Source organism: Marmota marmota, unplaced genomic scaffold, assembly GCF_001458135.2.
Source record: "Marmota marmota marmota unplaced genomic scaffold, marMar, whole genome shotgun sequence".
Classification (NCBI taxonomy): domain Eukaryota; kingdom Metazoa; phylum Chordata; class Mammalia; order Rodentia; family Sciuridae; genus Marmota; species Marmota marmota.
The window spans coordinates 11,691,533-11,702,390 of record NW_026000153.1 but is presented as its reverse complement, the minus strand read 5'-3'; the positions used below and the strand labels follow the sequence as shown (position 1 = coordinate 11,702,390).

Sequence of the window (10,858 nt, the reverse complement as noted above, 5' to 3'; positions counted from 1 at the left end):
AGACAGCTGTAGGGGCGGGGCGGTGACCCTGGTGGTCGCGCCCCCACCCTTCCCATCCTGCTTTCTCATCGCTTTCTCTTTCCCCCCGCCTCCCTCCACAGTCCGGAGCCAGGCGGAGCCCGGACCTGGCGGGGAGAGCTGCACCCACGGCCGGGCACCCAGACCCCGCCGCCACCACCACCGTCTCTGCCCATCCTTGGTACTGGCAATGGCCTTCGTATCGCCCGATGCACTTGTGACTGAATTGAACACAGAATACTAAGAACTCACTTCCGTCCCCATCCTAGCCGCGCCGGCGGTAAACACTTCGGCTCATTAGGGCTCATTGCTGCTGCTCTTTGACCGTCCGACTTTGGGGCACCATGGACCAAAGTGGGATGGAGAGTCCTGTGACCCTCATCATTAAAGCACCGAATCAGAAATACAGTGACCAGACTATTAGCTGCTTCTTGAACTGGACCGTGGGGAAACTAAAAACGCATCTATCTAACGTGTACCCTAGCAAACCAGTAAGTGTGCAAAGCCGGGCACAACTGCTCTGACCTGCTATGTTTTTGCCATGTACCTTCCTTCTCCTGGTTCATCCCGTCTCTTCTTGAATAGGTCTCTTTAGTTTTGAGGCTGTGGTTTTCTCCTGAGTGTTCAACCATTATTAATATCTTCCTGATGAAGACCAGTTAATTAGTAAGAGGGTGCAGAAATATCAAGAGACGTAAAATTGGCAGATATGGAAAGGGACCGTTTTCCGTAGTCATCAGCCTAAAAGGAGAATGACATGCATTCTTTTTTTTTTTTTTAAAGATAAAGAAGTGCTACAGCCCTTCTACACTAGAATTCCTTTTTACTCTAAGTACCTCATCCAGAAATTCGTTCATTGTGAAGATAATTTTTTTTCCTTGGAAATAAGTATATGATTCCAAAATTATACTTTAAAGCCTGGGTTTCAAGGAGCAAGTTGTATATTAATTTTCTTCCACCAGCACTCCTTTCTCGTTTTTCTCCTGAAGAGGAAGGACACAGAAATCTCTTTAATTTAGAATAGTCCTTCCAACCCTCTGTCCACCTCCCAACCATTTAGTATCTTTTTATTCCTTTCATAGGGAGTTCATATCACCTGTTTCCCCAAGATCAGTGTGACTTTATTTCCCATTCTGAAGCATATGTGGAGATTGCAAAGATAAATACAGATGGACAGTGTAGATCCATTTGTTTCTAAAGTCGGATTTGAAAGAACCTAATTGGTAGTTAAGAAGTCTTGAAATAGTTAATGAAAGAAGGTTAGTCTCATGTAGAGTGAGGTTTCCATATTCTTTGTTGTATAAATTTTTCATTATTGAACAGTGTTCATTTACTTAAACTTTTGTTTAAATATGGAAAAGGTGTGTATTTTAGGGTGGGAACTATTTTTGCATCAGACAGATATACACATGGGGGTTTACTAGAAGGCATTTATGCCTTCTAGTCTTGTTTTACAGCCTAAGTTAGGAAGACACTTAAGATATTTATGAATTAGGACTCTTTCAATGTTGCAGTATTAAGTTTGGTTAGGCTTTTAGATTTCTAGAATAATCAGGGAATTAGGACAATTATTGTGAAAACAGGAGGGTTAGAAAAATAACTCATTGGCATTAGCTGTGTTTGTCAGTATTTTATGATACAAATAATTTTAGTAGAGGGCAAAAACCCCCCTGAGGTATGTAAGTACTTGGAACAGAATAGCTGGAGCTCTGGTTTATTCAGAACTTTTGTTTAAAAGTTTCACATGGTAGCAATTTGTTAAAAAATTTCTGCTTTACAAAAAATTTTCTATTGCATATGATTAATTTTACACAATTTTGAAATGAAAAGTAGCTTTTCAGAGTAGTCAGAATTGAAAGTCATAGTGCTGTTCACAACAGCCAAAATATCATTTGATATCATAATAATAGCCCAAGTACATTCTTGATCATATATGTACTTATGTGAGATCTTTATGTTGTACTGTTAAAGCAAAAGGGACTTGGTCTGCAGTCTGATAGAACGAATTATTATTGTTCTGTAACTTGTTTTTTTTTTTTTAAGTATTAGAGAAGGGAATATGAAACCTTTTTACCTTATCTGCCTGGGAGAAACCTGTTTTTGGCAGTTTTCCCCTTGTAGTGCTAATCACTAGTGGAGGACTGTAAGTGCCTTCGTTTATTAGCTGCTTGAGGATATCAGTTGCAAAACTTCTTTCTCAACCCTTCTGCCTTTTGTAGACACACAGAGATGCTTTTTGAGGCTTTACCAAATAATATGCATCCTATTCATGACTCAGCCTTGTGGTAAACCTAACTTTTTTATCCTCCAGCAAGTTTTCTCCAAGTAGATTGTAATATCAAGTAATAGACTGTCATTTCCAGGTTAATGAGATTTGGACAGGGATGCATGTGTTTACTATTACAAATTTCACTAAAAACTGTATGGTTATTAGATTTGGCAGGTTTACGTTATGATCATTAGAGATTAATTTGAAGTATCACAGTCATTGAGCAGATCAACTGTTCAGTGGTATCCCATAGCTATGGTAGTCATCAACGTGGAACTTGGGGTCCTAAAAATTTATTTTTTGATGTTATTTTCACAATTAAGCAATAGTATAGCAGAAATTATGTTTTTTATGTCCACCCACACTGACAGCTTTTCAAGTGCTCTTTGGTGGTTTTTAAATTTTATTTATTTATTTATTTAGATAGGGTCTTGCTGTGTTGCCCAGGCTGTTATGCAATTTGTGGGCTCAAGAAGTCCTTCCACTTCAGCCCCCAAGAAGCTGGGACTACAGGCATGTGCCACCACTCTTGGCTGCTTTTTTTAAAAATATTTTTTATATCTATGGACCTTTATTTTATTCATTTATTTATATGTGGTGCTGAGAATCGAACCCAGTGCCTCACCCATGCTAGGCAAGCGCTCTACCACTGAGCCACAGCCTCAGCCCTGCTGTTTGGTTTTTAAGAGATCATTTCTTGTGCCTCTTCCTTAATATCTGCCTGGTGGAGGTAGGTGGACTTGGAAGCAGGGGTTCCAGTGCCTTGTAGGAGTAGGAGTTCCCCCAGTAAGAAGGAGAAAAGTTGATGGCTTTGGATGATACCGTTCTATTTGGATCTGATGGGCCTTGGTTCCTGTGGCAGTGGCTTCTGGGAAAGTAAATGGGATCTGCTGGGGGAGGAGGAAGAATAGAGATTTGAAGTTGTCTTTTTTAGGATTCCTGTAAGGACAGGTCACATGTTTACATGCTGTTAATGGAATTCTTGCTAAACTCTATAAGTGTAATCCTGAAGTCTTAAGATCTCAGCTTTATGGTCAGATGTTGATTTGACTTAATCATAGGTGAATATTTAATCTCCATATGAATATTTAAAATTCAACTCCTCCTCCCCCTGTAAACTTACCATACATGTACCCCGCTCCTCAAAAAGCACATTTCTTGAGCTTCATCTATTTATTTAACTAGGATTTTATTGACTTGGCATTCAAATATCTATGCAATGTGAAGATGATGATGACTGTCCTTTGCTCTTATGAAGCTCAGGTCTAGTGGGGGATACAGACATATAAATAAGTAACTATACCACTATGGTGACTAGTGTTATACAGGAGGGGTGTAGTGTGTTGTAGGAGCACAAGGGAATGGTTAGCTTTTGTGTTGGGGGTGTTAAGGGAATGTAGCTATTCACAGGGTTCACAGGGACATTTACATTTTTCTTAAAGAGTTGATAACAGTTTTAAGGAAGGAGAGAAGTCAGAGTCTAATAATTTCCTTTTTTAAGTATTCTTTCATAGTTAATGTTGAATTGATGACTAGATGCTTTCTATTACTTTATCACATAGTAATACAGTCATTAGTAGAAAGATGATAGATCTTTAGTGGGCTATGGAGGGGAAGGTACTTTCTAGGTAAGGATTCAGGAAGTTGCCATATTTATGAAAATATTTCCAAATCATTAAAATCTTCAGATGTGGATTTGAGCTCTTTTGCAGTTTAGTTAACTTTGAATGGTATTGATAATTGGTTTAAGCTTTAGTTTAGGAACTGGAAAGTGTACCAGTTCATATTGATGAGAGTATGAATAGTTAGTTGTGGATTCTATTCTAATATGACTTTTTTTTTTTTTTTAACTTGATGACTTTAGTTTTTTAGGTCCTGAAATTGGACTGTAGTGTGAAATCTGAAATTTAGGTAATTGCTACTAGATGGTGAAGATACTTGTCAAGAAAGGCCACTTTCACTTGAGTTTGGGACCTTGATCTGAGTTTAGACTTAATTATCAGAGAAATAGATACCTAAATGGTTGAACTTAATGTTGTTCAGTTAGAATGGACTAAGAAAACTTAAAAAATACAAATTTCTAAGTTCAATTATTTACTTTTTTCTTTATCTCTTTTTACTATCTGTTTTTATAGGCAAACTGTAACTAAGATGGACCTGACTCACCTTGAATTCAGTGTTAAAGGCAAAACTTTTTTTGCGCTTGCATTCCCTGTTTCCCATTTTCCAGTTCTGGGATCAAAGTGCTTCTTGATTGTCTCCTCTCTGGGTACATTCCCTCTGTCTTTGCTGTTCTTGCTGTTACACTAAAGCAGTGACTTTGAATATTTAGGTCTTTTAGCTTTGCTGATGAGCCGATCTGGTCTGTGCTACTTTTTCAAATTTTTCTTTTATTCTGAGATTGTGTTAGAATTAAAGCAAGAATAGAACCAGGCATATAGGTTCTATTCTGAGAATATATTCTGAGTCTTTAATAACATTCCATAACCAAAGTGCCTACAATCCAGAAGGAAGTCTTCCATTCATTTTCAGAGGAAGTAGCTTGTATTATATCATTTGAAATTTGTATCTCTTATTTTTGTAATTCCCTGTTACCTTACATAGGTAATTTTAAAAATCGGTCAGCGTAACCACTTCAGAACTCTTGATTTCAAGGGGCTATGATAATCCATACACATAGATATAAGACTGTTGTCTTATAAGTCACCGCAATATAGTTCAAATTTTTAAAACCATTTGTGAACAAAAGTACTATCAAATTGAATGTGAAGGATGATGAGAAATAGACTTAAGTTGAAAACTTTAATGACTGCTGACTAAAATTTCAGTCATTTAAAGCCTTTTTCTAATATCTTTTTGGAAAAATAGAAGTACTCTGAAGGTAATGTTTGTTTTAATCGTGCATTAATGCTTTTTTAAAAAAGATTTTTTAAGAATTTGTAGTTTAAGTTTCCCTTCTTTACAGCCTACTGATTTGATTGTCTATAATCCTTTTATTGTCTATTATCCTTTTATTCAGCTGCTCTGATTTTTAGGCTACCATTTGCTAAATAGTTACTATTGTGTAATTCTACTTGCTATGCTTTATCACATTTATTTCTTATAGACACCTTATAGCATAAGGTTTATAGATGAGAAAACTTAAGTTTGGTGATTTTTTTCCCAAGGTCATAGAACTCTCAATAGAATTGGAATTTGAGTCCAGTTTGGTTTGACCTAGGCCCTTAACCATTTTATTCACATTAGATATGAGGACTGTAGAGTAGATGAAGAAAGGCAGTTAGGGTCTTGGCCATGTCAGTTATATCTATAAACTAAAAAGAACCAATTCCACTATAAAAAGAGGCAGGTTTGGATGGTTTGTTGTCTAATGGCTGTGATGAATGAGTAACGTAGCCTTGCTATTATGCTAACACTTAGCAGTCTAGTATGTAGTTATTTATGTTTATCCTGATAAATTTATAGGGAAGCTATGGGAATATAATCTTAACTCTGCAAACTACATTGTTGTGGCCTATATTTTCATAGTTTCTATGTTTGGGTATTCTCTATTGTACATACATCTGATATGTGAATGACCAGTGAATGGAAACTGCTAAGCAGGAAATATCCCTTTGGAACTCTAGAATATTACTCTTTTTTGTGGGGTGGGGGTGGGTACTGGGGATTGAACTCAGGGGCACTAGACCACTAAGGCACATCCCCAGCCCTATTTTGTATTTTATTTAGAGTCAGGGTCTCACTGAGTTGCTTAGCCGCTCACCATTGTTGAGGCTGGCTTTGAACTCATGATCTTCCTGCCTCAGCCTCCTGAGCTTCTGGGATTATAGATGTGTGCCACTGCACCTGGCTCAGAATATTTGTGTTTAGTCTTTGTACCATTTGTTGCTGCAACGACTGGACAAGGCTGTTTGGGTAACCATGCTTGCATTCATAGTGTTTCTGAATTTCCTGGGGCTTTAGATTGGGTGAATTTAATTGTAAATGGAAGGGAGATATATTCCAGTACAAATTCACACAATTTATTTTCTACAGAAATTTTGTGCATTTCCTTGTACTTAGTGCTTTAAAGCTGTTTGAGACTGAACTATATGTAAATACTGAAATGTTAAAAGTTATTACTTTCAAAGGATTTGAATTATAGTTATTTAAATTATTTTGTTAGGTAAAGACGATTACTCTTACTGATCCAGTACAGACTAGATATTTTACATTTTAAAAATTAAGATTTTAAAATTTCCAGGTGGATGGGCTGGGGATGTGGCTCAAGTGGTAGCGCACTCCACTATCATGTGTGAGGCACTGGGTTTGATTCTCAGCACCACATTAAAAAAATAAAGATATTGTGTCCACCTAAAACTAAAAAAAAATAAATATTAAAAAAAATTTCCAGGTGGAATTTGATTATACTAAAGTCAAATGTAGTAGGAATGTGATTTTTAAGGCATACATAATTATGACATACATTTAATCTTTCACATAAAAAATTTAATCTTCTAATACTGTGAATTTTTTGAAATATAAAAATATTGTTTGTTTTTTAAACTCAGCTCTCAGATTTTTGTATTAAGTGTATTTGAGTTGGATAATATTTTAAAATTTAAAAATATTTTGTATTGATGCATTATAATTATAAATAATAGTGGGATTCATTATTTTCATTTTTTAAAAAATATTTTTTAATTGTTGATGTACTTTATTTTTATTTATTTATATGTGGTGCTGAGGATCAAACCCAGTGCCTCACATATGTGAGGCAGGTGCTCGGCCACTGAGCCACAACCCCAGCTTCTTCATTTGTTTTTGATGTCTAGTTAGACATTAAAGTATATATATTAATATGTAAGTATATATATTAATGGTATATATGTAAATGTTTTAAAAAGAAAAAATATTCATATTTGGACTTATTTTTGAATAATATACGAGTAGGTGAGCTTTCCTTGCTTTGTTATTTTGCAACGTCTGTTAAGTGAGTACCAGAACTTTTTTGACCCACTGTTTATTAAGGTTAAGCAGTCATTTATTTTGAATGGAACATTTCTGTGTCTGGGCTACTCAGAGTACCATTAGGATGTTTCCATCTTGATCTTGATCTTGTTTGGCTGAACTCTGCTGTACCATATATGACCAGGTTTTTCTAAGGTAGGATAGTGGAAGTGATAAAAGGTGTGTATCTGATAAGAGTTGCTATTTGTTATAGGAGTAAGTGCTGGGAAGAATAGTGGTGGTGTTAACAGAAATAGTTTTAATTATGTTACTCTGTGGAGCCAGTAGTTTTATCAGTAGAATCTTTTAATTGAAAATTTAGTTAGTACTTTTTGATTTGCTAATCCTGAGTTTCCTGGATTCTTATAAAAGGGATACCTGTATTTTTTTTTTTTAATTCAGAGAAAAATGATCTTTATCATGTTAAGCTACTGAGATCTTGGGGTTTGTTATAACAGCCAGCATCACTTACGCAAACTAATAAAGAAACGGATTTTTTTTTTTTCGTGAGTGGTTCATTAAATTTATGGATAGCATTTTCTTTATTTTTATTTATTTATTTTTAAAATACACAACAGCAGTGGAGAGCATTACAATTCTTATTACACATATAGGGCACAATTTTTCATATTTCTCTATATAAAGTATTTTCACCTCAATTTATGCCTTTATACATGTACTTTGTTGCTATTTTTTTTTTGCATTACAATTCTTAATACTCATACATACCACAATTTTTCGTATCTCTGTATATAAAATATGTTGATACTCAATTCAGGTCTTCATACATGTACTTTGTATAATGATGTCCATCACATTCCACCATTCTTGCTAATCTCCTGCCCCCTCTCTTCCCCTCCCACCCCTCTTCCCTATCTAGAATTCATATTCCTCCCATGCTCTCCCTCCCTATCCCACTATGAGTCAACCTCCTTATATCCGAGAAAACATTCAGCATTTGTTTTTTAGGGATTGGCTGACTTCATTTAACATTATCTTCTCCAAGGCCATCCATTTACCTGCAAATGCCATGATTTTGTTCTTTTTTAATGCTGAGTAAAATTCTGATGTGTATATATGCCACATTTTTTTCATCCATTCAAAGGACATCTAGGTTGGCCCCACAGTTTAGCTATTGTGAATTCTGCGATAAACATTGATGTGGCTGTGTCCCTGTAGTATGCTGTTTTTTAAGTCCTTTGGGTATAGTCCCAGGAGAGGAATAGCTGGGTCAAATGGTGGTTCCATTCCCATATTTCCAAGGAATCTCCATATTGCTTTTCAAATTGGCTGCACCAATTTGCAGTCCCACCAGCAATGTATGAGTGTACCTTTCCCCCCATATCCTTGCCAACACTTATTGTTGTTTGTCTTCATAATAGCTGCCATTCTGACTGGAGTGAGATGATATATCTTAGAGTAGTTTTGATTTGCATTTCTCTGATTGCTAGAGATAATGAGTATTTTTTCATGTATTTGTTGATTGATTGTATATCCTCTTCTGAGAAGTGTCTGTTCAGGTCCTTGGCCCATTTGTTAATTGGGTTATTTGTTTTTCAGTGCTTAGCTTTTTGAGTTCTTTATTTACCCTAGAGATTAGTGCTTTATCTGATGTGTGAGGGGTAAAAGTTTGCTCCCACGATGTAGGCTCACAGATTGTTTCTTTTGCTGAGAAGAAAATTTTTAATTGATTCCATCCCATTTATTGATTCTTGGTTTTAATTCTTGCATTGTAAGAGTCTTATTAAGGAAGTTGGGGCCTAATCCCACATGTTGAAGATTAGGGCCTACTTTTTCTTCTATTAGACGAAGAGTCACTGGTTTAATTCCTAGGTCCTTGATCCATTTTGAGTTAAGTTCTGTGCATGGTGAGAGATAGGGGTTTAATTTCATTTTGTTGCATATGGATTTCCAGTTTTCCCAGCACCATTTGTTGAAGATGCTGTCTTTTCTCCAGTGCATGTTTTTGGCACCTTTGTCTAATATAAGATAATTGTAATTTTGTGAGTTAGTCTCTGTGTCCTCTATTCTGTACCATTGGTAAGAAAGAGATTTTTCAATCAAGGAAAAAGTGTTACAAGAAAGTTTGTAGAAATAAAGTCATATCAGTTTTGCAAGTTGAATTGAAAAATTTTTCCACATTTTTATTGGTGGGTGCATTAGTTATACATTTTGATGTGATTTGTTGTTACATATTTGTACATGCACACGATATAACAGTATAATTTAAAGTTAGATTTAATTTTGATTGAGATCTCAAAATCTGTACCTTGCTTAATGCTATAGCTTATAATAACAAAATAACTGGTTGAAAATTCAGTTAACTGTCATTTGTTATGTCTGACAAGTATTTTACCTGATATTTACATTTAATTAAACTGAAGAGGCAATATTTTTAGTGACAGAAAACTTTTCAAGTCTAATTTTTTTGCCTAATTTAGGACATAAAGAACTTATTTTTCTGTTTTCAGTCATAGTAAAATGAAAGAATTTCTTTTCCTTTTATAACTTCAGATAATCTGAAGGCATTTGAATATGCAGATGAGATTAACAATATTTTTCTTACTGAGTTATAATTTACATACTATAAAATTTGTTCTCTCAAGGTACAAACATAATGGTTTTTACTATTTTCAGTAAAAGGGATACAGACCTTTTTGTTCTTGACATTTACGTTCCACTTAGGGGTACACATGTGAACGCGATTACAGAATGTGATTTGTTTCAAAGGAAATAAGCAGAGTGTGCGAAAGGGAATAAGTACTGTACTAAGTTTGTAAGTCAGGGAGACCTGGTTGAGGACGTTGTTAAAGCTAACATCCAAAAGATGATTAAGAGCCAGTTATATAGGAACTGGAAGAGAGTAGTGCAGGAAAGGTGTGTGAGTTGGGAAAGAACTTGGGGATCTAAGTGAATGCCAGTTCTCTTCTCTAGTAAGGAGGAAAGAATACTATCATAAGAGGTTGGAGAGAGACAGAAGCCAGGTCTGGCCATAGTTAGGAAATTAGAATTAAATTCAGTATAGTGGACTCCTGCAAGGTAGGCGAGCCTGCGACCCACCGGAAGAAGAGGAGCAGCGGCCTGCTGAGAGGCAGAGCCGCCCCCCACCCCCTGCGCCTGCCAGGTAGGCGGAACTGTGACCACCGACAGAAAAGGCCCAGTGGCCCGCGGAGGGACAGAGCTTCCAATCACTCCTGCAAGGTAGGCGGGCCTGCGACCCACCGGCAGAAGAGGAGCAGCGGCCTTCTGAGAGGCAGAGCCGCCCCCTCCCCCTGCGCCGCTAAGGTAGACGGAACTGTGACCACCCACAGACCAGGCCCAGCGGCCTGCTGAGGGGAAGAGCCGCCCCCCACCCCCCGCGCCTGCCAGGTAGGCGGAACTGTGACCACTGACAGAAAAGGCCCAGTGGCCCGTGGCGGGACAGAGCTTCCAATCACTCCTGCAAGGTAGGCGGGCCTGCGACCCACCGGCAGAAGAGGAGCAGCGGCCTTCTGAGAGGCAGAGCCGCCCCCTCCCCCTGCGCCGCTAAGGTAGACGGAACTGTGACCACCCACAGACCAGGCCCAGCGGCCTGCTGAGGGG

At 37.2% G+C, this 10,858-nt stretch overlaps 1 protein-coding gene across 1 annotated transcript in view; it reads left to right on the top strand.

Annotated features, from left to right (window-relative positions):
• The first annotated feature begins 11 nt into the window (after positions 1 to 11).
• Herpud2 (HERPUD family member 2) overlaps positions 12 to 10,858 on the top strand; it is a 29,548-nt gene continuing 18,701 nt past the window's right edge. Inside the window, exon 1 of the mRNA XM_015490220.2 lies at positions 12 to 509. Coding sequence (XP_015345706.1) covers positions 363 to 509 — 147 coding nt within the window. The 5' untranslated portion in view covers positions 12 to 362. The remainder of the gene's footprint in view (positions 510 to 10,858) is intronic.